This window comes from Trachurus japonicus, chromosome 21 (genome assembly GCF_045865225.1).
Source record: "Trachurus japonicus isolate A0001 chromosome 21, Traja_1.0".
Classification (NCBI taxonomy): domain Eukaryota; kingdom Metazoa; phylum Chordata; class Actinopteri; order Carangiformes; family Carangidae; genus Trachurus; species Trachurus japonicus.
This window is the reverse complement of record NC_140927.1, coordinates 12,648,836-12,676,782: the sequence shown is the minus strand read 5'-3', so window position 1 is coordinate 12,676,782 and position 27,947 is coordinate 12,648,836. Positions and strand designations below refer to the sequence as shown.

At 41.9% G+C, this 27,947-nt stretch overlaps 2 protein-coding genes across 2 annotated transcripts; one reads left to right on the top strand and one right to left on the bottom strand.

Annotated features, from left to right (window-relative positions):
* Positions 1-7,808: 7,808 nt before the first annotated feature.
* On the top strand, positions 7,809-26,902 carry gcc2 (GRIP and coiled-coil domain containing 2). Its single transcript, XM_085766333.1, has 24 exons — positions 7,809-8,004; positions 8,701-8,763; positions 8,867-8,951; positions 9,052-9,131; positions 9,215-9,319; positions 9,456-9,960; positions 10,420-12,257; positions 12,882-12,945; positions 13,072-13,172; positions 13,319-13,417; positions 14,110-14,229; positions 15,319-15,483; positions 15,591-15,695; positions 16,322-16,484; positions 16,935-17,035; positions 17,253-17,330; positions 17,452-17,589; positions 18,803-18,924; positions 19,553-19,729; positions 19,994-20,202; positions 21,663-21,890; positions 22,256-22,395; positions 24,453-24,654; positions 25,057-26,902. Exons 1-24 carry the CDS (start codon positions 7,999-8,001, stop codon positions 25,128-25,130), a joined length of 4,968 nt encoding a protein of 1,655 aa, XP_085622459.1. The 5' UTR covers positions 7,809-7,998; the 3' UTR covers positions 25,131-26,902.
* Positions 22,831-23,870, bottom strand: tmem223 (transmembrane protein 223). Its single transcript, XM_085765664.1, has one exon. The coding sequence runs from the start codon at positions 23,705-23,707 to the stop codon at positions 22,883-22,885; it is 825 nt and encodes a 274-aa protein (XP_085621790.1). The 5' UTR covers positions 23,708-23,870; the 3' UTR covers positions 22,831-22,882.
* Positions 26,903-27,947: the final 1,045 nt, after the last annotated feature.

Genomic DNA, 27,947 nt, shown 5'->3' with positions numbered 1-27,947 from the left:
GCTGAATCTAAGTAGCAGATCAATACTGATATCTTTAGGCTGCTAACTGCTCCACTAATATATTATTGATGTCTGGGTCTGGCTGGATTGAATTTGGGCTGTGCACAATAGTTCATCTTGATCAGCACACACAGGACAGTCGAATACAAGAATTCTCCTGGAAATGTGTGTGTGTGTGTGTGTGTGTGTGTATGACGCTCATACAACACCAAGAAACAGAAAGGTATTATGTGTTAAAGGAATTTTCAGGATGAGTAATGTAAGAGGTTACAGCGCGTGATTGGAAAATGCCATCACAGCTTTCAGGTCCATTTGTCCAGTGTTGGATTAGAGATGTATGGCTGTGGAGGAATGCTTCTTCAAGGCCGATACTTCACACTTACCAGTCAGTCCACCTTTGACCTCACTAACCTCGTTAATAAGCAGAATCTGTCTATCTGACCTCCTTTAATTGCACTTAAGGGATCTCCTTGGTCGCATGTATATCAGTATGTTTTGAACAAATAAGGACAAAATGGCCACAGACAAAAAAAAAAAGCCACCTGCCCAACAGTGAGTAATAAAATAATCAATATAATCAACTCTAGGTGATATTTTCATCATCGTAGCTAATGTTATTCAAATATTTACCATAAAGGTGGCATATAAGAAAAAAAAAAACATATGAAATTAAAATTATGCGCAACCTTGTTAGTGCACAAACACAATGACTCATGTTGTCTCACAGCCACAAGTATCACAAGTCATTTCAAGTCAATCATTTCAACACCCGAGACTACAAGCCAATTTTAGAGCTAGCCTCTAGTGTCCATTCAAGGAACTGCGGATTTTGGCACTACTGCTTCTTTTGTTTAGCCCCAGAGGTTCCTGATTGATTTTGATGTCTCTTTCACCTCTTAACCAGCACAAACAACAGTAATGGGTGCAGCACAAGGTCTGGTCCACAATTCTTCTGGTGTTAAAGTTAGTTCAGGTTTTGATATATTAGTGGTTTTAAGAATATAGTACATATACATGCTTCGAACAGGCACTATGCTAGTGTTTAAAAAGGACTGTTTATTCCTTCTTTAGCCTTTATGTGTGATGTATGGCTTGTTCTTCTGGTGGTCCCATCATTAGCCCATCAATAATGTCCCTGATATGCAAACAATTATTATTATTTAACCTTTTGTTTGTTGGGGAGTGTGTAAGGTTCATTTCAGCTTCAGTGTGCACAGTGAGTGTTTCTTGCAAAAAAAAAAAAAAAGATATCATAACTGATGGATCACCATGAGGAATTCATTAACTTAACTTCCCTCGTTTCCCCTCCTCATTCTCTGCAGCACTCTGACGCTGCTGTAATTCCACTAATGGAGAGCTTAGCATTCGGCTCCAGTTTTCTGACAGTGACTGATGCTGCTTAATTGCTGGGGAAAAAAAGGAATGGTACCATGGCTATTGCTAAATACAGCATAACTGTGGCGACAGAGGTACAAAGGCTCTCAACATGATAGCCATGGTATGTTACACTTAAGCACATCCCATTATAACTGTAGGTGTCATTAGGGAGTAATATTAAATCTTCATACTAATGCTGAATCAGGCTTTTGCTCACCTCTTAAAGAAAATGAGAAACCATTATTTTGCAAGGCTATACACTTAAGAGCTGGATAAATGGAACAGAATTCATGACTTAAGCAAAAAGTATAAAATAACACCATGTGTATATATTAATTGAAACTACTTAATATACTTTCTATAATAAGTGAGAGAGAAATTGCAACATAACGTAAAGAGTATGTAAGTATAGGCAGAGAAAAGAAGGTCAAATTTGTAAGTTTTGGACCTCGCAAAATGAGGTGATGTTTTTTTTTAAAGTTATCACTAGACCAAAATCGTTTTTTTCAGTTTTATTTGAAGACCAATGCCTGGTCAACAAACCCAAGAAGTGTCAAAGTAATGGAGCATTTCTTAATGCAAGTAATGGTGTATTCAGTGATGTGTTACTGGCAAATAAATTACCTTTCTAACACATTTCTAACATATTTCTAACTCCTAGCAGCACTTTAAGACTAACTGTGTAAACATTTTCACATTTTTTTTCCTTTTTCAAGTTTTTTTTTCTGCATTTGCTCAGAGAGGAAAGTGGAGAGAGACAGCGCAGTCAGAGAGAAAGAGTGGATCACAGGCAGCAAAGGGCAGCTGACCGAACCACCCATGGCTGTAGCTGCGACCAGGACCGAGATAGGTGCTCTACCAGGTGAGCCACCAGGGGACTTTCTTGTCTCTGCTATGCTACATGCCCAGGAAGTCAGTTATCTTATATTTTCTTCAATCTGACTGGTTTGGCATCGTCACTGTTGTTTAGATCATTTATTGCAGGGAGGGGCTTTTTTTTTGCTTGCAGTTGTGAATGCTGAGCTTGTCTGAATAGACTGTATTACTTCACACACAGTGTGTGCATGCCATGCTTTACTTGCTGTGCTCAGGAGCAGAGCAGAGCTGAGCACTGGCCAGCACTTCCATTAGCTCTGATTGAAACTGTGGCAATGCAGATGAAATACATTCATTGAAGGTTAAGAGTCTACTCACACACACACACACACACACACACACACACAAATAGGGCGGGGGGGGGGGGGGTCACACTTAACAAACTGTCATTGGTGAATCCAGATACCTCATCATTCCCCAAGCCATCAGCCACTCTGTCCCATCCCCACTAAAGCTAATGAAACCAGCACTTGCCCACTGACTGCATGCATGCATGTGTGTGTGTGTGTGTGTGTGTGTGTGTGTGTGTGTGTGTGTGTGTGTGTGTGTGTGTGTGTGTGTGTGTGTGTGTGTGTGTGTGTGTGTGTGTGTGTGTGTGTGTGTGTGTGTGTGTGTGTGTTGGGTGTATTGGGTTGGGTTCTTACAAAGACCATGCATTAAACAGGGCTGTCATTTCAGGGCTGCCTGAGCGAGCTGACTGAATGTGTACATTAGCTTCAATGGTGACTGGTGATAATGAAAAATAACAGTGTTTCTCCAGCAGCTTCCCTGTTCTCTGATTACTCAGCAAGAAAAGCTGCTTAACCTGGTTCAAGACTCCTGAATAACTAACCACATCTACGGTCTCCTCCCGGCTTTGGAGGTAGAACGGAGCGTGAGGATGTCATAGCACCTACATATCTTGTTAGCTTCAACCAGCAACAGAGAAACTGTTTGAACACAGCAGACTCAAACGCTGACTTTCAGAATAACAACCATTAGTTAATCATTATTAGTGATCACTGAGATGGATATAGCTCACAAGCTAATAGGGCTGTCACACTGCATTTGAAATTGATACTATCCATCCATCCTTCCTTTGTCAAATGTCAAATGTCCAGTATTTCAACAACAGTGAGGCCACATGGTTTGCATTTATTTAAACAACCAACAACATTTTTGTTTCAATTTGTCCCAACACTGGTTTCATTCAGAAAGACTATACAGCAAATGAAAATAGTTTGTGCTTATTATTGTTTTCCTTTGATTGAGACAGATTTCTATGTGAATGCAATGCTGGTCAACTTCAAACTTGGACGTCCAACATGTTGCTTAAGCACATTTTGTCACCACTGTGATAAAAGGCATTAGGCAGAAGAAAGGATACAGATACAGTTAGTCAGCAAGGTCCCTGGGCTTTCTGTAGATGTTACGTATTGAGATTTCTAGGAAGGAAACAAAGGAAACACAGTAAGTAAATCTACAACATCTGTGCAGGATGTCCAAAATCTGTGCTGTAAGCATGTATGGGAGAACTGAGTGGGGATGAGGAAGAGAAGAAGACTGTTTGTTGTAATCAAAGCTGAGCGCTAGTGTAAGTGCAGATGGATGCAGGTTGTGCCCGTGGCCCTTGATGAAGTGCTGTTCTCCTGCTGAGCCACCAAACTATTTATATACAACACCCTGACAGCCTATGGGCATGGAAGAGAAAACTGCTACACTCACTGCTCTTTCTTCCTAATCACTTCATCCCTCACTTGTGTCCAGGTCCAGTCCAGGACGGTTTGCTGTACCAAAGATTTGATTTACAAGTAAAAAGGAGAATCAACAACTGATGACTGATATTGGGCTAATTGCTTGGTTTTAAGAAGTGTTTACATAAAGCATTTGATCCTGATGTTTTGTCTCTGACTGTTTGAGGTGGACTGGCATCTTTTGCCTTAAAACGTCATAAAAAAAACCTGAGGATCCGATCAGCGCTCAGACTAAAGGTCAACAGTGCGGTTTGTTGTTGAAGTCCACAGGGTGCTGCTGCTGTGACATCATCAATAATAGACGACAATCAGGATGGGGCCTCCACTGCTTCTGACACCCTCGTATGCATGTACACACACAAATACAAAAGCCAAGGTAACCTACTGTGCATCCAGCTACACAACTGTTTATGTAGTTGAGTCAGTCAGACAGAGATGTTCCTTTGTGGATAGACCAGATTATAGCCTGACTTCATTTGTGTGGTGTTTAATGCATGTCAACAGCATCACGGTATCCATATGTTAAAGGTTATAGCTACAACTTTTTCATCAAAATGATACATTTTTCAAAAATAATGCATCCACAGAATGTCTAGAGGGGTGCAGAATAAAAGTATTAATTTTACTGAATTAAAAAAAAATAGTATAAATAATTGTTTAATAAATTTTGGTGGGTCCGAAATATATAAATATTTACATCTGGTTACGTTGGCAACGTCGGCATGGAATGATCTCTGTGGCAACAGCATTAGAATGTTGATGTCATGTGTAACTGCTGTAACTGGCAACCAGTACAACGGAAGGTTGGAGCGAGAGCAGGCTGTGTGAGTTCTACACCGACTGGCCAGGAGGAATTAAACTTGTAGCTATCACCTTTAAGATCGTTATTATATCACGTTAGTATAATGTTACCATTTGCCTCAAATACCATTGTGCCTACAGGTCTCTATGGAACAGCTGGTGTGGCAAAACTTAGTTATTTTTAAGATGATAATAATATCATAACCATATGAGTTAACTTGAACTATTAGTTAATGTAGGCCTACACTCCTTTGGCACATGAGCAGTAGTGGTGAATGTTGTGCTTTCACCGCTCAACTTAGATTCATCCCACCAGCATCAAAGCGACAGTTCATAATGGAGTGACCACATTTTTGAAAATTCCTAAAAATAAATGTTAAACCACTGTGATTCACAATCTAGTCCTCTTTGTAGCATCTTTGATGATTAATGATACACAACATCTGACAGATTACCTCCTCTTGAGAATGTGACACAGAGACTTTATTAACTATTAACCTATTATGTAAAGAGCCAACACTATTAACAGCAGCTCCAAACATAATGACATATTCTGTCATCTTTCATGAATGTAAGCTTTGGTCATTTGTTAGAAAGCCCATTCTTGAAGGGTCTGTAGTGAAAAGCACAATCTGAGAGGTTCAGTTCCCAGATTAATACATTAAAATGTCAAAGCTATATGTTAAAATGTCAAACCTATTAATGGTACTGCCAGTCTTCAGAGGTAAAATGTCAGGATGAAAACAAATGCATGAATGCAATGAACAAAACATGGACCAGTATAAATGCTGGGTAAAACTAACAATCTTATCTGATTGACTCTTTCAAACAAATGCAAATAATAAATATTAAATAATGTGTTGAAAATGTGCAAATGCTGCTGTTCTGTTATTAATACAGACAAATTAAAGTCATAGAGATTCACTAATGAATATCATATCTCTACTATTAATACTGTATGCTATAACTGTATATTTTACCAGGCTTTTTTATGCGTTTAATCAGTTACCCCTGTTTATTAAGATCAGCTGAGTCAAGAGGGAGATTGCAGTGTCCTCACAATCAAATTGTTGCTTATTCAAACATAAAAAATAAAAAAAAATCAATCAAGAGGCCCCACTGAGAGGCTTCAATCACGCTGTAGGGGGTCAGTGACATAAACACTCCACCGTGCCTCCCCCAAAGTCACCTTTCACTGATTGGGTAGGAGGTGGAGGGCAGTGGAGTAGAGGAGCACAAGGAGCATGAAAGGAGGAATGAAGGCTCAGAGAAGATGACTTAGTAGGCTACTACTCTGATCAATCTGGCTGAAATTTACAGTAGGTTTTAATAGAAAATCACTCTTACATTGGCAGTTTAATGATGAGCATCGACTTTTGTTGTTATTTCTCACAGCATTTACGCAACATTTACTTTTGCAGTGTATCCAACTCTTTCTATGTTAGTTTGAAATGTGGTGACTGTTGAGCCAAAACCAGCAGGAGAAATTGAGAAAGAGAGAGAGAAAGGGAAAGCAAAAGAGAAAGGAGAAGCATGAAAGAGTGTCTGTTGCTCCTCCTGATGGACCCAGCCAGGCTATTCATTACTCCCTGAACGCCAGCCAGTGTCAGTTATATTACTGCAAAGCCGTCCCTGACTGACGGCCACGAGTGGGGGGAGAAAAATGGCAGCAAAATACTGCTGGATGCCCTGGGAGAAAACAAGGGAGGGGCTGTGATGGATGGGTGTGTTTGACCCAGGCTGGGTGGAAGGCAGAGATGGGTCTCTTCCAGATGAGACACGAAGTCGGCATAGACCCGGCCCTTCTGCCCAGAGCATCCCAGCCTTGTCAGGATGAGAGGCGTCTCGCTAAACTGCTTCCGTCAGTGCTTCTATCACTCGTGTCAAAACAGACGCTCTCCATATTCAACAGATAAAACTAGACCTCACGTGACAGGAATACAGAAGCAGGGCCAGGCCATCCACAGAGTTTGTGACAGGCCCGGTGTCAGCATGGGGGCAGATAACCCCCACCTCCCTACAGCAGCCACAAAAACAACATCATGGTCGCGTCGGACAGCTTGGGGATGATTTTCTGCCCCATATGCCCCTGCATACACAGTGAAATAACAATCAGAACAGTTAGTGTTAGGTTCTCAGCTACAGGATGTGCTGTCCGCAGCTACCTGCCAAGACTGTCAAAAACTGTGTGTAGGTCTATATTGACTATATTTTGGTCCTGAGGGTTTGTTTTGAATAGTTTTTTCCACAGTGTTGGTCTTTATGATATGTTTGATCTTTCTATTGCGTTTTGCATATTATGTTTAATGTAGCCTACATATGACAGCAAAGGCATGTCAAATGTGACACATTTTCCAACATAACAAGCTGGCTTTAAAGCATTTTCAACCAAAGTATTCAGTAACATTTGCTAGTGTTGTTCCTATAATACCACCAACGTTACATTGTATCTAGGAATATAGTTAATTAGATACAAAATGTGTGCCTCCCATAGACGGTGCCTCCAGACACAGATATACAATAAACAATTCAGGTTTCAGAATGCATTGAAACGTGACTCATATTATACAGATCTAGCTGTAACGCTCAGGGGCTGTAAACACTATTTATCCTTGACTCTTCCATATGAACCATCTTTTCAAGGTTTGAAGTCCAAATCTGAGCCCTTTTTTTTCTCCACAGTCATGACTGAGGTAGTTGCAGTGAAAAATAATGCTGTTGATAAACTGCAAAATAAATCTGACTATCTCCAGACACTAACTAGAAGCATAAGTCTAATAGTCCCAGTCAGTGTAGGTCTGGCCACCTGCAGCGGATGTAACATTAACGCAGTGCACATTTTTATCCGACAACATTATTTATCCGACGAATATGTAAAGTGCAATTAATTAAATATGCTACACAATTCACGTTTGTACAAACACAAGTCAAACCCAGTCCAATGTTTGCTGATGTTGAAAAATCCGGATAAAATATCCTGTTTAACTTGACGTACACTGACGTCACTTGGTTGACGATTGCGGAAGTAGATCGTAGCCTATTTAGCCTGTTAACTCCAAACCAAAACAGAGGGGATGTATTCGTGTTAAAGTCCCAAGGAAATCGGAAATAAACTTAAATACCAGCCTGACTCGGTCCGGTGAAGTTGCCCGGGTGTCTCTTTGTGCTTGCCAGACGACTGAGAAGTATCTGAAGGGCTGAACTCACAGAGATGGAGGTAAATGTTTCCTGCTAAAGTGTTAGCACTAGCCGGTCCCAGCATAGTGAAGCGCATTGTTAGCATCTTAGCATCTCTAAGTTAGCTAAAGGTGAAATATGCCGAGTTGTAGTTTGTAAATATGGCTCAAAGCTCCTGAGCTTTGACTGTGAAAGGACTGGGAGACCGCGTTAGTTAAACTACCAGCAGGTTAAGTTATATGCTGTTTACAAACCGGACTAATCCCACGCTTTAGTGTTTATTTCGACGTATCAAGGCTCTGATGTAAATCATTAATGTGTCACACTTCTCTGGTACAACAGACATGTATTCAGCATGCAGCATCACCACATTTCACTCAGTAACCTCTCCGAGTTGGCTGAGATTGATCTCCTCAGTCATCCACTGTAGCAGGGTGAAAGTCCAGACCAAGCAAGACTGATCACCATTACAGTCGAAAATTAGGCTATAATTAGTTATGGTTGGTCTGTATGCCGGACTGAAATATGACTCCTCATAATCCGAACAGATTTTAGAAGTGCTCTTTATCAAGAAAACTGCTTTGTCAGCAAGCACAGCAACATTAAATTTAGGATTCTTTAAAGGTAACACCGTGATAAAATCTCCAATTAAGCAATGTAACATACCTGTCAGGTGTGATACTTTGTTACTTTCAGTATTTAAACTTGTCTCTTACTTTTCCCTTTCCTGAAACAGGACCCTGGTGGCACTGGAGCACAGTCTCCTGCTCCATCACCAGCAGGTGCAGGCAAGTCAAAGGTACTGCACCTCAACATACAGCACCTATCCATATTTAAACATGATATTATTACGGTGTTGTTGTCTACATTAATGCTTTTCTTTCGTTGCATGTTTTTCTCAGCTGGACACACTGCCCAAAGATGACCTCATCAAGTTTGCTAAGAAGCAAATGGCTGCCATGCAGAAGATGAAGAGCAGGTGTACAGGTAAATCTTGTTAAAGCTTGCTTGTGTGTGTGTGTTTTGACTCCATGGCTATTCATAACAGATGAGATTAGATGATGTTATTATTTTTTTATTTAATCAGATTTGGAAAAAGAGGTTGAATCCCTCAAACAACAAGCCAAAAACAGCAACAGCAGCCCAGATGACTCCACACTAATACAGGTTTGTTTCATTGCAGCATCTCATTGTGTGTGTGCTATAGATCCCTGTTTGTTAGCATGCACCTATTTTTCACAATGCTGTAGGAGTTGACAGAGAGGATGGATGCCTTATTACTGGAGAAGGCAGAAACTCAGCAAAGTCTTGCACTGGCTCGTAAAGATCTGGAGAAGACTAAGAAGCAAGCCAAGGTGAAAAAGACATCACATAAGATCCACCTAAACATTATGTAAAATTTTCTTCAGTAGATTTTAAAGTCCGCTCATGCAGATATGTTTATGTAAGAATTGATCTTTACTTCATGTGCCTGACTGTTACCTTGTGCAGGATGAGCAAGCGGTGCTGCAAAGAGAACTGGACCGTGTGGTAGAAGACCACCAAAGCAGGATCAAGACCCTAGAGAGCAGCATTGAGGAATCCAAGAATAAACACCAAGAAGAATTGGCTTATTTCCAGAAATTACTGAAAGAGCGAGAAGAGAGTGACAGGAAGAGCGAGAGTGAAAGAGAGACAGAGCGCCAAGCTGAGCATGCCAGCGCAAAAGAGAGTACTGAAGAAGTCCACCGTTCTTTAGAAGTTCAGATCCAAACTCTTCGAGCTGAACTGGAAGCAATCCAAGAGCAGAAATCCCAGGAGACTGCTGAGCTGCAGGAGAGCCACCAGCGGGAGATGACGGAGGCCCAGCAGGAGGTGGAGAACCTGAAGGTGGACCTGGCTCAGAAGACTCTTCAGCACGAGGAGGAAATGAGGACTCTCGAGGAGGACTTCGAGATGGAGAGGGAGCGTCTCCTGTTGCTCCACGAGGAGCTGACGGAGCAGCTGGCTCTCAAAGGTACAACAGCATTTTGTTTGAAGACACTCTTCAGAATCTTCACTGCCATTTTTGTTACTGTGAAAGACTCTTGCTGTCTCAAGTAGTTTGACTTGTTCAAGCAATGGTACAATACTTGATTTAACAGTTGTTTCCAAATGATTTATGTATTGTATTCTATTGAAGCTACAGTTTGTACAATGTAGTCACCATTTTTTGAAAACACGGTTACTCAATTGTAATTTTCAGGTTTTTATATCCCATGCTAAAGAGGCAGTAAAACAATGGTTGGTATATTTAAGAACATATATTTTCTTTTGTTAACAAGATAATACATTTATTGTATTCCATAAACTATTGCTTTACATAAGACTGATATATCAACACCAACGTGCTATTTCACACTTGGGTTCGTGGTATAACTAAACATTTTAAATGGCTTAAGTGTTGCTAAAGGTCTGAAAAACCTTTATTTTCCAGAGAGCTATCTGCAGGATGTGCAAGAGGAAGAAGAGGAACCTGCCCGTGGTTCAGGGATTGCCAAAATGCTGGAGCTGTCTGGTGTGAGTCAGGGTGACTCCAGCCATGGCGATGGCGAGGAGACAGAGACCAGTATACTGAGAGTAGCTCTGGAGGACCTTCAAGCCAAAAACACCATGTTGCAGGATGAGCTTACCATGCTCAGTAATGTGAAGATTGAAATGGAGGCAGAGCTGGAGAGGGCCAAGGAGGAGTTCCAGATGGAAAGAGAAGAGCTGGAGTTCAAAATCAATGAGCTGCAGTTGACCAGGGAAGGTGCCCCCACTGATCCTGCGACGACTCTTGATCCTGAACAGCAAGAGGCACAAGGAGAGTCAGCTGTGAATCCAGTGGAACAGCAGAGGCTGAAGCAGGAGCTGAGTGAACAATGTGAGACCTTGACCAGGGACCGAGAATCCGCCCTTGCCGAGTGTCACCACATGAGAGAAATACTTCAGGGTGTAGAGACAGAACTGGGTGAGAAGACAAAAGATTTTGTCCTTCAATACAAAGCCATGAAGGAGCAAGCTGCTAATACTGTCCAAGAACTCCAAGAAAAGATCGAACAAGTCACCCAAGAGAGAGATGAACTGTTGGTGAAGATCAAAGAGGTTTCAGAGGAGAAAAACACTCTGAGGGAGAACATGACGGAGCAGAAGCCCAAGTCTGACAGTCCATCAGGTGAGGACGAGAAGCTCAAGGCATCTGTGGAGGAACAGACAACTGTGATCAGTGAGCTGAAGCAATCTGTGGAGGAGCTCACCAAGCAGAATGAGGAGATCCTCTCCCAAATGCAGATGAAGGAAAACATGACTCAAGATCTGAAAGAGATGGTCAACACACTGACTGAAGAGCGGGACAAAATACAATCCCTGGTACAAATGCGAGAAGAGGAAATGCAAAAGCTGACTGACGAGAAAACGAAAGAATTTGAGAGGCTGCTGGAGGAGAAAGAGAAAGACACACTCTTGTTGAGAGAAGAGAAAGAGAAGCTGGTAAGCTTGAAAAAGGAGAATGAAGATGAATTGCAGCATCTGAAAGAGGAGAGGGACAAGGTAGGAGAGTGTCTGAAAGAGCAGGTGGATGGAAAGCAGGAGGCAGTTTCTGCCTTAGAGCTGACCATCAAAGAGCTTTCTGCAGAAAAGGACGGCCTTCATCAGAAACTAGAAGAGGCATCCTCGGGGCTTATTAAAGCCCAGGAAGAGAGGGAGCTCTTGGGCTCCAAGCTGGCAGCACTGGAGGCTCAGCTGGAGCAGGAGACGTCTGAAAAACATTGTCTAGAGGTGAAGTTGAGCTCAGCGACAGAGGAGGCAGAGCAGGCCCGTACCTCCATCAGAGCACTGGAAGAAAATCAAAATGAAGCGCTCAAAAATTCCACAGATGAAGTTGAGGAGCTCCGAGTACGGATAGATGAGCTAGAAAAGGAGAGGGATCTGTTGAGGAGTAGACTTGATGAAGCTCAAGGGGAAAGAAGAATAGAGGATGTAGAGAAGGAGCTCCTGGCCCAGATCAAAGACCTGGAAGAGGAGAGGAACATGTTGAGAAACAACCTTGAGGAGGTGGTGAAGGATAGTGAAGGGCTGCAAAAAGACCTGCTGGATATGAAGTCGCTGAGTGAGAAGATTAGTGAGGAGAACCAGAAACTGCAGGCTCAGATTTCTCTCATGACTGAAGAGAAAGAAGAGAAGGAGAAAGGGGAAATGGACAGTCTGGAGAAGGAAAGGAAAGAATACAGAGACCAGCTGGTGGAAAAGGACTCAGTCATATCTCAGCTCAGGAGTGAGATGGTCGCTCTGCAGGTGAGTGCAGCTCTTAGTGCATCAGGTTCATCCTAAATGTATTTTCAATTCAATTCAGCTTTATTTATAAAGCGCATTTCATGCAGAAGGCAGACTCAGTGTGCTCCACAACAGGTATACATAGTTATATAAAAATCAATTAGAAATCAAATAGAAAACAAGAAGAGTGCAAGTGAAAGTAAACAATCATATATGTCATCTTCACCACATACACACACCTCACACATACACACACAGTTCAACAGAATGCTGTTGACGTTTTTCAGCCCTGATGCTTAAAGTTATCTGGATTCTAATGACCAATTATAATCACAAGTAAAATCTTCCAACCAATTTTATTATGACTACTATTAAACAAACAATTAATTTGACCACATTTTGCTTTAACTTCCCAATGAAGTGTGATCTTGCTGCCACATACCACAGAGAATTAAGTATTTCAGCAAGTGAAACACATAACATTGTAGGTCACAGCTGGATAATGGATGCTTGTTTTCCTCCTATGGGCAACCTCATTGCAGGCATTATTTTTGTTGTCATCTAAATTACAATCTTTATTTACTGACAAAATGGCAAATACATTAACGCTTCGTGTTTTCTCTCTTTTTCCTCTGTGACACTCAGGAGTCTGGTCCGCAGTCTGCTTCCTCTGAGGAAACCGTAGATACTGAGATCACAAATAAAATAGGTATGGAAATGTCACATGTCCATGTAAGGGTTTCTGCTTGTTATTTTGCTAGATATATGGTACTTTGGTTTCCCTGTACGTTGACGCTGATAGGAAATCATAGATTTTAACCTCTGCTCCCCTCAGCACTCCTGGAGAAAGAAATCAAAGAAAAGGACGAGAAGATGAACAAAATCAAGGCAGTTGCTGTCAAAGCAAAGAAGGAGCTGGACATCAGTAAGAAAGAGGTACTGTAGAGAAGATAATAACATTATCTTTTCATCCTTTTTAGTTTGATATCTATTATTTAAGAAAATGAACATACTAAATGGAAAATAAATTTTATGTTATTTCACAATTTAAACGATAAGCAATTATATGATTGTTTTTCTAGGTTGCAACCCTCAAGGAGGATGTAGAATCACTGAAAGCAGAGAGGGAGACGGTGAACAGCTCTATGAAAGACATCATCCACGGCGCTGAGGGCTACAAGGTGAGAGACTGTGCAGGATAGGAAACGATCCGTATATCCTGCTTTACTTCTGTCACTGTGTCTTTGACAGAGGTATCCAACTGAAAGTCAGGTGTAATTTAATATATTATGTAGAGGGAGTGCGTATTTATGGTAAGTCATTATTTTAATTGTAAATTGATTCCACAATAGAGCATGAATGAAGTTGTAATGGAATCGATATTTCTTAGTGTTTAACATGCCAGAACATAGACAATGCAGTATTTATGATGTGGTCTGCTTTAATTTGTCTTGAAGAACTGGGCTGGCTGGTGAATCACACGTCACTATATCTGATGCCAATTTAAATTCTTCAAAATAAAGGCACAATATGACATGACCCAAAATAAAACTTGACAGTTTTGATCATCGAACAATCCACGCGTTCCTAATGTTACTAATTGGCAAGTGGAAGGATGCTCTCTTCTAAACAAACTTTGTTCGTGATGTCACTCCCAGTGGTCTCCATAAAGAGCCCCCAGACTGCACTCTGCTTTCCATGAGAGGAGAAGCCACTCTGTTGTGTCTAATGAGAATTTTTGTCCCTCACTCAAATTTAAATGCGGCTGATATCTGAGATGCATAGTGTTTACCCTCGCTGAGCTGTTCAACCGGCTCCCAGTAATGTGCGTGTGTGTGTATGGATGCTTTTGTGTGTGTGTGTGTGTGTGTAGAACCTGCAGATAGATTACGATGGGCAAACAGAACAACTGGATAAGGAGAGAGAGAAGGTGGAGGCGGCAGAGAGACAGATTGCAGAGCTGACCAAACGACTCAGCAGTGCTGTCACACAGGTAACACACACTCAATCACGCGCGCGCAAACACATTACCACTAACAAACACACAAAGTGGTCTCACCCTCCAGTAAATCCAAGCACTGCCACTTCGTCCAGCAATACATCTCTCCTATACTTCTCGCATAACTCAGTTTTCATCTGATTTACAGTGAGTCATTTTAGCCGGCGACACTTTACCCAGCTGCGCTTGACGGCCCTGCTCCCACAAATGGCCCATAAGATGTGACTGGGGGAGCTAGGGAGGAATTGTGTTTATACGTATATACTCTTCTCCCCAAGCTCATAACTGTCTTTTTCCAATGAGAGAACAACAGGCAGGTAAATGGAGCGGAGTTTAGCTTCCATCTGCTGCGTGCGAGTGCAACACCGTTTTCTGAGACACAGGTTTATTCTTGTGTGCGTTCATGGGTCTCGGGGGTGGAGGCAGACTCGAAGCTACTCGGGGATCCAGGAGTACGTCTGGACATCTCTGTGTACCAATCATAGCTTCAGTGTTTGTCTGACAGATGATGGGAGGTGGCTGCTGCTGCTGCTGCTGCTGCTGGTGGTTCAGTCTTCCTTGCAGAGAAAGCCCACAGAGCCTGCTGCTGTCAGATTTGCATGAATGACTTTCAAATGTGTGTTTATACAGGTTTGATGCCTTTTCTTATATGCAGGTTTTCAGATTAAAGCCATGCATCTGCGAAATAGAAACATTTAATGATATAAGAAAGACATCCACCCTTTCTGTGTGCAGTGGGTTTGCAAAAGCCCTGGAACATTCTTCATTCACCAGTAAAATTATTTTGTAAAATAATACATATCACTCATCATCCACCTGCAACATAAAGATGCAAGGTTGATGTACAGTATTTTACAAAAAGAGGTTTAACACAGCTTGGTATCCTTCAGGTAAACCAGAGCAGAGGCAGAACATTTGTCACTTAATGAGAAAGGTTGACATCTGTAAAGATATTTACCCTTCTTCTCTTACAAATTTTCATTAGATCACATCCTCTGCAGTGGCAACTCCTGTGAAATGATCATTTTCAAGATATACCGTAGGTTTGTCACCTGACAGAGACAGTGATTCATAATTTTGCAGAAGGATACACTGATCAGTGTGAAGGAGGACCTGCAAACTGGTATGGAGACCATGAGGAGCACAGTGAGACAGCTGGAGACCCACAACCAGGAGCTCCAGAGACAGTCGGCCAATCTGGACAAAGAGCTGCTGGCTGAGAAAGCTATGAAAGAACAGAAGATCAAGGTAAAAAATACGGCGGTGTACCGATCAGAGGTATTGCACGGAATCCACAGAATACAGGGAAAGCTGTTTGCTAACCAAAAGCTCCCCGTCTTTGCTTGCATGTGCAGGACTTGACATCTGCCACGAAGGAGGTAGAAGAGCTGACAGCCCAGCTCCGCAAGCAGCAGCAGCAGTCTCAGCAGACTGCCCAGGAGCTGGACCAGCTACGCAAGGTACACACAAACAGACACTCAAATGCTTCTTAGACACGAGTGTGTCTCTGAGGACCTGTCCAGTCAAGCGACTGGACTGGTGATGGCCGGCCTGCAGCTACAGCAGCACCTCTCTGAGAGAAAGAGAGCAATTCTAGCCCACAGCAGCATGGGAGCTGCTGTTGCTTTTCCATTAGCAGAGAGTGAGACCTACATATTATAGGAGTGTACACGAAAGCTGCCAGGAGGCCTGACTTTGTCATGTGTCCACAGTGTTGCTACTGCCCAATAAATGTACTATTTTTGAGTCTAATACTATACTATTTTTTCAAAATAGAGAAACAAATGAAACAGATTCATGTCAGGCACTGTTAAGCTTTTTATGAAAGCATATCAATGAAGATTCCGAGGAAGTATATGACCTGAATATTGTCATTATGTTATTATTAGATATGCATAATAGATATATTAAATTATCATTAAGTGAGATAATGTTCAGACATGAAAACACATCTTTTAAATATGTTGCATAATGTGTACCACATAGAAAAAGATTTCCTTATTTTGAGAAAAATGACCTGACTGACAGCAAGATGTGATTTTAGCTTTGTTCTCTGTAATGACGTGGTGTGTTGACACTGCCTCAGGAGGCGCAGCAGAACTCCCTGATGGACATGGAGATGGCTGACTACGAGCGTCTGGTGAAAGAACTTAACGCTAAACTCTCCGAGAAAGATGAGCGCACTGAGGAGTTAAAGACCCAGATAAACACCCTCACCCAGAAAGAAGAGACACTCAAACAGGAAATTGGTATGTATGGTTCACATCTACACTCACACGAGGACACAGACATTAATGCCAGTTTATTTTAATGTGGGGCTGCAGAGTTAAACGTACAATTGCATCGTATTAAATTCACACCAGGTTTAATCACATGGTTGTATCACAGGAGGACTCCACAGGCATTTTTTCTGTAGGTTGACCAAATCCCTAAAACACACACAATCTCCACTTACTGAGATATTGATGAAGAACATCTATTATTCCTGCATTTACTGCCTAGCATGTATCTGCAGAGTCCTCGGGTGGGAAACACTGTTGCATGTGATTTCCCTCCCTCCCTCTCTCTCTATATTTCCTATTGCTCCATAGTCAAGCCATGTCATAAAATAAAAACCAGTATCAGTTGCACTTAAACCTTTTCATGTGTCTGTCTGTGTGTTTGTGTGCTTGTGTCTGTGCGTCTGTATGTTTCTCCAGAGTCTTTGAAGTCCCAGCTGGACCAGGGGGAGGAGAAGACCTCCAAGATGAAACAGCTGCTGGTGAAGACCAAGAAGGACTTGGCCGATGCCAAGAAACAGGTCTGTTTGTGTCAGTGTGTGTTTGTGTGTGCCATGCTGGATTGCCTATTACAGTACTGCCTGATGAATGTAAATAGTGTTATGCATCCATGTGTGAGCGTGACTGTCAAAAAGGCCTTGAAGATGTTGGGAATATTTGATCATTTATGTGTGTTGCCTTGTTTAAATATATGGGTGTATACATTTAAATCGTCACTGCGTGCGTGTGTGTGTGCAGGAGAGCTCCCTCATGATGCTGCAGGCCTCTCTGAAAGGAGAGCTAGAGGCTCACCAGCAGCAGCTAGAAAGCTCCAAGGTATCCAAGGCAGCAAAATCCCTCTCCGCTCTTCCTTTTGATAAAATATAGAATCTTGCTAATCAACATCTTGGTCATAAACAAGTAACACATGAAAGTGTTTGTGTGTTTATGCAATTAGATTGAGGTGTCCGAGTTGATGGCAGAGCGCCATCGTCTGCAGGAGCAGCTGAAGTCTGCGTTGGAACAGCAACAAAGAACCAGCAGCTCCCTGCAGCAACGCGTCAACAGCCTGCAGCAGGAGAGAGACGAAGCTAAGGTACACACACACTCAGTTTTATACCTTCTCCATCAATGTAGTTTTTACATCCACTCATCCACATTGTATTAAGATCCTGAAGCCAGATGAGACCCCGACTTTGATTAATTTAACCCTAAGCTGCACTAGCGCAGGCTAATCATTTACTACCAACATTGTCAACTGACAACTTGTAATTGCTCCTTGTGTAACCACCACCACTCCAAAATCCAATGGTAATTAAATTGTAGTAATGCCTTAAACATTCGGTCAACTGAATAATCAAGTACTTGTTTCAGTACCAGTGTGGTGTGACCTGCATAAATGATCTAAATATTTGCGGAGCTGCAACATACACTGTTGTTCAGCTGCAAATGTGAAATCAATAAACGATCAATTATCAATTCAATAATAATAGATAATAATAAAGGAAAAATATGGATAAAAAGTCACTGCCCACCAACTCTGGTTTTTGTAGTAAATGGCTGTAATTAACTTTAACAACTTAAATTAGTTATCATTTTCACTGCCCACTAATGTTGAAAATTTGTAATAAAAAAACGCTTAGTCTGCTGTTCATCTGACCTTGTTTTTTTCTTATTCTGCCACACATTTTCCCACCATCCTTGAGAGCAGTTAATTCTGCATCATTATCTTTGCAGAGGCTGAGAGGTGTTTTTTCCCTCTATTTTAATGAGTGGATCTATGTGGTGTAATTCATTCTTTGTTCTCCATTTGTGTTTTCTACTGTTTACTTCCGTTCGACCTTTTATTATTCAGCCTTTGCAGTTTTTCATCTTTTCTTCATCTCCTTCCTGTCCTCCTCCGCTGTTAAAAACAGCTCAACACTACAGTTATGATGATTATTTGGAATTTTGATCGCTGTGGTTCAGATCAGCAAAAAAATCACCGGCTAAAAAGATCCCACATGCCCATTAAATAAAGGGCTTTACTTAAGTTTTTTCTTACACACTCTGAAGCACAAGCATAAGTGATTTCAGTTATAAATTGCCTTTGTTTTTATTCACCTGAGACATTTACCTGATGAGTTTTTTGTACTTTGCAAGTACAGTGAGTTTGAGTGCAGCAGACTGAAAAGAAAGTAATTAAAGAGAGAGAAGAGAATCTTATTATTCTTTGCAGTTTTATTTCCTCCTTTGAGAGCAATTAGAATCTACAGTAAATGTGTTATTTGTCATTTATCTCTGCTTTATGTGCTTTGTGTTGATTCCAGGCTGAGCTTGTGGCAACAACAGGCGAGTTTGAGAGCTACAAGGTACGAGTTCACAACGTGCTCAAACAACAGAAGAGCAAAAGCACGACTCAGAATGAGGGAGATGCTGGTAAAGTAGAGAGGTAAGGACAACACCTGTATTACACTTGTGTACAAAGAAAAATGCAGGCTGTAAATTGTGTCTTGCCAGTGATCAGTGAATCTAATCTGCTTAGGACAGTGACATTTTTAACATATTTGTGTTGCATTGGCTCAGTACTCCAGCACATTGGATATTAAAAAAAAAGCTAATCCAGAGGGAAAAGTGCTGACGCTCAGTTTTAATATGAGGGTCGTGCTGCTGTACTGTTCAAAATTGGGAGGATTGTATATAATAAGGCAGCCTCTCTGACCCTGGTCTCCCTCAAACACACTTACAGCTGCAAAACCTGCTGACAAATAAACAGCCAGGCAAGTAGCTTAGACAGGTTGACTTAATATAAAGTACTGTAATAAATACTTACTATACAATAAGCCTGCATTTATAGATATTCTTAAACCAAGACACATTCACTCCTTGACTATTACATATTGTCTAACACAAGTAAAAGCCACATTGCTGTTGCTCAGCTCTGACAGTGCATATGGGTTTTTGAAATTTCAGGGAGAAACCCCATGAACCATGTTAAAGTGAATACTAATTAAGTGGTATGTGTCTGGCAGCACTGTAAGAGTGATGTGAATGTAATGAATGCAATGTTTGTTCGTCAGGGAGCAGTTGTCCTCTCAGGTGGAACAGCTGAGGTCCAGGCTGGCAGAGAGCCAGCAGAGCCTCCAGAGCAGCACAGCCGAGCTGCAGCAGCTCCAGACCGAACACGACACTCTGCTGGAGAGACACAACAAAATCCTCCAGGAAACTGTCAGCAAGGAGGCAGAGCTCCGTGAGAGGTGAGCCAGCAAGACATGAGCTCTGGTTTTGTTGCTCGTTCAGCCTGTCTTGTCTGGGATATACCAGACCGCCATGCTCTTACACTCTACATGTGTTTTTGGATTTTCTTTTCAATCTGACATTTGATGATGAAACATAGGTACACACATTGTCCACACCGGATCAGGCCTGGTAAATGCTGTCACTCTTCTGTCACTTCCTGTTGTACGCCATCACTGCTAATTTTTCCCTTCGATTTCCCCTGACTCTGTCACCACCTCCAGGCTGCTTTCGGTGCAGTCGGAAAATGTGACTCTGCGGGCAGACCTGTCCCAGGCTCAGGCCGACCTGTCGTCTCAAGTCGAGACCCAGCGCCAGACGTACAGGGAGCAGCTGAGGAAGCTGCGGGATGACCACCGAGCCACCGTGGAGACCCTACAAAGCCAGCTGACCCGTGTTGAGGAGCAGCTCTTCAACCTGCAGAGTCAGAACAGTAAGCATGCGGGCACATCATAGAACTTGGTGGTGTATATGAAGAAGCAGATGAAAAGGATGAGGTTGCACAAGTTTTCTATCATGTTTAGTCTTGTCTAGGAGAGGAATGATGGGGGAGAGAGAACAGAGGAGTGTGGGGGAGAGGGGGGGGTCTTGGTGTGTGTTTATCAGTGGAGCAGCACTGGAAGCTCATTCATCACCTCCCACACAGCTGCCCTCTGGAGTCAAATGGCAAACACACACACCGTGATCATGACGAGGAAAGGCAAGTGCTTGTGTGTTTCTTCTCCGTCACTTCAGCGAGGCCAGGTGTTGGTGAGGCTCCTCGGCTCTGTCCCCGCCTCTCAGTGTGGCAAACCGCTCACTGTGGCATCTGGACTGACTTATCATTAGTGGATCACAAATACACACCAGCATTAGACCAATATATGGGGATGATATCAGCCTTTTATTGAAAATTATATTATATTGGGATTTCATTTGGATTTAATGGATGAGCAGAGCGGTTCACCATCAGTGTGTTTTACAGGCCGTATTGGACAGGTGGGCCATAAAACTGTTGGCCTCATATCTCTTACTTTTTTAAAAATAAATCAACAAGTCATAACAGTTACAAGATGATGAATGTTTATTGTCATGTTCTGCACAGTTTATGTTTTAAAATTAACTGTTAGTCTGTACAAATATTAATTCCCCCAATTTTTTTCACAAGTTGGAAAATGGTGGAGGCTGCAGCTTTTCGTGTTGCCGACTGTTGAGTAATATTAAGAATTTATTTTTACCTATTATTCCTTGTCATATTGACAGTGAGCTCTCAGTGCTTCCCTAGGGGCCCTTTGTTGCTTATCCCTTGTCAGACTACAAAACCCAGTCCAACTTTTATACAGACTATCAAAAAAACTGACATATACATGTAGCAGGACTCGGGACTCATCTCTCAGCTGTGTGGGGGGAAGGAGGCGAGTACCAGACTGGAGGTGTGAAGATGAGGGCACTCGTTGGGAGTCTGGCCTCTTGGTTCAGACTCGGGTTCATAAATCACAATCTTTTCCTCTGTCCTCCCACTCCCCCGTGCACCCATCTTTTCTCTCAACCTTATCTTTTCACTCGTCATTGTTAATTCCCACTCAACTGGTTGATACAAGAATGTGTCTGGTGCCCCCTCATGTCACAATGAAGTAGGACATTGACTCACAGCTCAGTGAGAAATAAAATAGGAATTCATACTAAAAGGTTGAGCATACTGCAGATCAGAAAAAAATCAAGTTGCAGATTATGTTTTTGACTTGTTTAACCTCTAGTCTGACACATAAACCCCCTCATGGTGAAGCAAATTAACTGTAAATATCTGCATCATCTGTAATTGTATCGAGTTTTAAAGGTAATCCTGGTTTATAAAACCCATCATTAACTGGCTGGAATCTCATGATCTGCTATGAATGTTACGTCATCTTACAGGTGCAGTGTCCATCCAGGCCAGTCGTAAGTCTCTGGCATCAGACCCTCAGCGTAGAAACGCAGATCAAAACCAGGCAGGGCTGGGACTAGTGGCCCTGAATGACCTTCAGTCTATGGCCAGAGAAGAGGGTGAGGGTATGGAGACTACAGAAACTGAGAGCCCCTCTGCTGGACTTGCACACCTTCCCTCACTGGAGCAGCTTCTCACGTCTCCAGATCCCAAACAAGGTCTGTTAACTGAAGAGGTCTGGTTTATCCGTCGTACATGTTGCATATTGTTTGTGACCTGAATATGGTAATAAACCATTCTGTATAGATTAAAGAGTGGACATTTCAGTAAAACCTGCTCCACTGTAGAGATTGTTCTTCATATAATTTGTTACAAAATACTATAATTTTACATTTATAGCACACATGGACTTTATATTTTGATTTTCTTATGACAGCATCTTATTCTGTGACGGACATCCTCATGCATGCTATGTAATAAATAAAACATACATTACACACACACACACACACACACACTTTGCTTCTGTAGCCAGAAACTTCAGCATCATGATCTTTGCTTGTGTGTCTGGTTTCATTTCTAGAGCCATTTGTGTGGACAGTGGAGCCTACCAAAGAAGAGCTTAGTCAAAAGCTGACCACAGCCACCCGCAGCATGGAGCATATGAACAGCTTGCTACATGAAACGGAGGCCACCAATGCAGTTCTCATGGAGCAGATCACGGTATGTCAAAGTCATGTGCATTTACACACACACACACACACACACACACACACACACACACACACACACACACACACACACATGCAGAAGGCACACACACATATGCTTTTTAGTTTACTTTAACAATATTTTGTCTTAAAAATAATTTAACTTAATCAATTAAAACTGTATCCAGAGAATGTTTGATCAATTAAGTAACCATTCATCTGCATGAGGAATGGTTACTTAATTGACAGTCCATAAAGTTATTGGTTTTTTTTTCTTTTTTGTGAATCAGTTAATTTTTTCAGCTCCAAAGAGTGACAGAATAAATATGCCATGTCAAACTAGGGAGAAATTAGCCCAAAGCAGTCTTGATCTTTTAGATTAGATTAGATTTTATTTCAGTGAAAAGAAACAATCGAACAGAAACTGGTTTGCCATTGTCATTGTTCAGATCAGTCGTCTGTTGGTTTTGGGTGCCCAGCACAGTTTTGTAACCACCAGCTTAGACTGGCCGGTATGCCCCAACAGTGATATCAAACAGCCTGATGTTGTTTAGGGTCCCCTCTTTGTCCAAGAGATAGTAAAACCTGTGTCCTTTGATCCTGAGCGGAATGAACGAGGGGGACTCGTGTCTGTGAGCGTGGCAGGCCACCTCAGACAGTGGGACTGTTATGCTCCGGCCTCGACCCGGGCCCAGAGGTGACTGTGTGCTGACTGTCACCATCTTCCCCCCTCGGTGTAAGACCACCTGGCTTACAGAGCGACGGCAAAACAGAGCCCCGAGCCCGACTATCCCTGCACCGATGGCGAGGCATCCCAGCGTGAAGCCGTACCTCCAGCTGTTTGAGCCCAGGTTCATCTCAAAGCTCCACATCCCGGCCAGTCCAGTGGTGGTGGTCGTTGTTGTTGTGGTGGTGGGCGCCTTGGGTTTTCCTTTACCGGCCCCGCCCCCTGTGTTTCTGAGCTCGGTGTAGGCGAAGTGCGCCATGTAGGTCCAGAAGAGCAGCTGTCCTCCGCAGAAGACCGCCAGGAGCCGGAAGAAGCGGGTCCGGTCGTGCTCGAACAGGGTGACGTCTCTGGTGAGCTGCGTGGAGGTGGAGAGGCTGCGGCGGGTCACCTGGTTGTTACCGCGGGGGCCTGTGTGGACAAATGTCCTGCTGCACAGTCCCGACAGACACGTGAACCGGCTGGACAGGCCGCTGCCCGGTGAAGTCTGCGGAAACACGGACGCGTTTCTCAGGACACCGACTTTATGCTGCATAGCAACGAGTCTAAAATGTCTGGAGTGAAGCTCCAGCGCCGCGCGCAGCAGCCGCTCAAACGCCATCCTTCACTGGGTTAACGTGGTTTTACTTACGAGGGACTCACAGCTAAAAAGAAAACAGTAACGTTACACGTTCAGAGAATATGGGCACAATCTGCTCAGTGTCACTCTGCCCACACACTTGACAGACCTCTCCCACAGAGCGCCGCCATGCTTGTTAGGTGTGTGACGTATGCTGTTTGACTACGGAAAGTCACCGTGATCAAAATTACCGCAGCGCGTTTAAAAAGTAACGCGATTTATGTACACAAACAACAAAAATATTTGGATTTCAGTTGACAATGGCAAATAAATAATGTGTTTGAATCAGTAAATGAAATAGTGTATAGAAATACTTACACTGTATAATAAGAAAAAGAAACAGCCTTGTTTTGTTCATTTTGTGTCACTTTCCTAAATCCACTGTATTATAGTGTATGACCAAATTTTTCCACAGTCAATATTTTTCATGGATGACAATATATTCTGACAATTACACTTATGAGTGTCTACTTTTTAGTTTGCACCATTGCAGGCCCGTTCAGTGGTATATCTTACTGATTACTTTAAATGGAACAGAGCCAGCTTGTCATGTCTCTGTTACAATGACGAGTAAAATGTTTGCTATGAAAAAAGGTCTATTGCCACCCAAAATTGTACAAGATGTCTAGTTTATTTTTTTTTAACTAACAGTGTGGCTTACAGGAAAATTGTCAAATCTTTGTTTATTAATTTTTTCCCTATGTTGCCGATATTTTCCACCTGCTAGTTGTTGAAGAGCGAGGTACGTCGTCTTGAGCGAAACCAGGAGAGGGAGAAGAGCGTGGCCAACCTGGAGTATCTGAAGAATGTCCTGCTGCAATTCATCTTCTTGCGATCTGGCAGCGAGAGGCAGGCACTTTTGCCTGTTATTCACACAATGCTGCAGCTCAGTCCAGAGGAGAAAAGCAAATTGGCTGCAATTGCACAAGGTACAGTATATATTATGTGAATCGCATCTCTAAAATTGAGACATATCGCCACATAGGTCTCACCAAAGAGACTGTGCAGTGCACTCAAATGTGAGCATACAATACCTCAGTACTGCTTAAAATATGTTAGCAGCCAGACCACTGATCAAACAAATTATAAAACTCCTGGTTTGTCATTGCAGTATTGTCAGTGTTCACACACAGGGCTCACACAAACTTAAACGCCATAAATAATGTATTTATTATGCAATAACTTTTATAGACACACACCTAAATTTTGTCAATTTTGTTTAGACAAATATCATTTGTTGCTTTTTCTCTCCATGGGTCTTGAGGTGCCATAGTAAACAGCATCCGTTATTTCTACTAATTACAAGGTGTTCTTTGCTCTCTTTTGTGTAGGTGAGGAGGAGGCCTCTGGGAATCGGGGCTCAGGCTGGACCTCTTATCTCCACAGCTGGTCTGGAATCAGATAGACATGATGACCAAATTAACAAAACACTGGAACACAGTGCTGAGAAGTTACTGGGCCTTTTTCTGTGAAAACATATACTAAGCAGTGATGTTATATATTCAATGGGAGATTAATTAGGGCATTAACAATATTTTTGGGAAACATTAGAAAGGACCAAGGAATGTACAAGAAAAAATGAGCAGATATTGGGTAGGGGTAAAACCAAAATATTTGAAATGAACATTATTTGAATTACAAGTGCAATAGGAAATTAGTCTCTTACCAATGAATGTTAACTGTGATCTGGTTCTGTCTTCCATATTCCTACTATTGAAATGTACTTACCATTTACTGGACATCATCACACTTTCTTAAAGTGGAGCTCATCACATATTATAAAGCATCCTTATCACAATGAGAACATTGTGAAATAACAAATACCACATCTGGTTAATAAGAATAACATGTATGATACATATGTGCACAAATTGTGAAGGAGGTATTAATCAAGGGTGTAAAGGTAGTTGATAATGTAACATGAATATGATATTCAGATGTTTGATTACTTTGCAAGAAGATTTGACCCTACTCTTCTATTGGGTTTGTCCTGGGTTGTACGGTACAAATGAAGGATTTTTCAGTTTTTTTAACTTTTGGTTAGAATATCACATGTGCTTTACCTTTCTCTCAACTGTTTCAAAGGACATACTTGTGTGTTAAAACTTACATGTGTTTTCACAACCTTATAGGCAGCCATCTTTTCCATTGCTTGCAGTGTGAAAATTTGCAGAACTGTGGCTCAGTACATCAGCATTGAAATAATCTCTGCCTCTAAAAATCACCTACTGTAGAACCTTTGTTGCGTTGAGACTTTGAATTCAGTCCATTCAAATCTTTCCAGTATGTGTATCATAAAGTAATTTTCAGTACAGAGACATGCATATCTAACATCCTCAGGTTCACCTGACTTAGATGACTAAGCAATATCATAGTGTATTTGCAGTTTACCCGATTTTGCAGTTGATCACTAACGCCTCGATCTTAATCCGGAAGCAGTTTAAACTTTCATTCACTGAGTTGTGGGTTATCATATCCTGTAGGGACGGATGGTTTTGTTTTAGTTTCTGTTTATTTTGTTGTTAATGTCTGTTGTATTATTGTTATTTAATACCAAACTACTATTTTCTGTCTCTGTTTTGGGAATCCTTTGCGCTTGTGTTGCTTGTTGTGCTGCTGTTAAATCTCTGAACATGATTTGTTGCAACTCCATCTGAAGACAGCTGTCTTGTTGAAGGACAGTCCCCATGACAACAAGCACATCCACCCAGCTAAAGTGACCTTGAGCATGACTCCCTAGCAGACCCATGGGTGCTGCTTCTTACAGTGTCTCATAGTGACCTCTGACCTCACTGTTGAGAGGGGAATGAAGAGGAGGGGGGTCGCAGAAGGCCCCCACACTTAAACAGTTCACACATTTCTGCTCCAGTCGTACTGGTGGTGAAGCTAATTGCCTCAGTTTGTTTTCTCATTCCAGTGGCAGCTTCTGTGTGGTTCAATGTATTTTTATCAAAGGCTTTTATATATGTGATGGTTAATGTTGGGCATAAACTGTGAGAGATTACAGTAACTAATATCAAATATATGTACAAAAGTGAATGGGCATTCAATATTAACTAGTTTGCTAGTTAACACTAAGTTTATGCTGACAATTTAATTTACATGAGAAAACAACACAGTTCTGGGGGTTTTCTGGTTTATTTCTAACTGTAAATGAAAAATAAAATTGACCTGAACAACAAAGTTTCCAACAATGCACTTTTATATGAAATGTTGCATGTACATGTCATAAAAAAGCAGCCAGATGTTAAAGTTATTATCCGTATTACTGTTGCAATTAAAAAAGGAAGGTTCTTCAGATATTTAACAGACCGAAGAGGCTGCTGAATCAACACAAAAACAGAAGTGTTGATATTTTCCCTTCATGTCTTCAGACCTGAACAGTTTTGGTTTTATTGCTGCACACATCTGTTGAGGAGACATCAACTGCTTCTTCTTCAGTCTTGGTCTGTAATGTGATCAGATGCATCAATAGTCTCTTTCTTACTCTGAAATTCCGTCGTTACTATGACAGTCCTCATCCAGGAGGAATGGGGGTGCAGGGGCTTTCCTTTTAAGGACATAAATGTGGTTTGGGGTATTATGACGCAGTCAGGAGAGGAAACGACAAATAGTTTCTGCTACTGGAAGGAAAAGTAAACATGTTATTACTTCCTTACATCACTGGGGAGCAGCACTATCATTAACATCTTGCAGATGTGTAATGCATTTCTCCCTATTATTTTCTTTGCTATACATTTTTTTTATCGTGTCTTTTATCCTCGCGTGCCCTCTGCAGTCCTACTGCTGACAATCTTTTATTTAGTCCGTTTGAAAAAACCTGTAGATGGGTTTGGAAAAATCTCACTGTTCCTTGTCTGGAATAGTTTTCTTCACTGCGCTCACCCGCCATGTTGAACTTACTGTATAGTTCCCAGAATGAAAACTTTCCATGTATCCCGAGCTGATGTTTCCTATCTACAGTAGGCTACATGATGTAAGGCAGCAGAAGATTGAGCAGCAGCAAGCAGCAACAGAGGGGTCAGCTTCATGATGTTTACCGTGTTGTTGTCAGAGACACGAGTTACTGACTTCTCAGGGCGGGTCTGGCTCTTTTCTGGCTCTATAGCCTAAATTGTATTTCTCCAGTGTTGGAAGCTCGCAGGCTGGTTGAGAAGCTGCCCTAGATGCACAGCAAAATAGTAACCTGGTTCGTTGGTTTTCAAAATAAAAGCGCAGATCT

Excerpts from the sequence above, each read along its gene's own strand:
- gcc2 (XM_085766333.1), top strand. Across the intron at positions 15,484-15,590 it reads TGAAAGAACAGAAGATCAAG|GACTTGACATCTGCCACGAA; the intron begins GTAAAAAATACG and ends TTGCATGTGCAG. Across the intron at positions 15,696-16,321 it reads AGCTGGACCAGCTACGCAAG|GAGGCGCAGCAGAACTCCCT; the intron begins GTACACACAAAC and ends ACACTGCCTCAG.
- tmem223 (XM_085765664.1), bottom strand. The coding sequence starts at position 23,707 with ATGGCGTTTGAGCGGCTGCTGCGCGCGGCGCTGGAGCTTCACTCCAGA.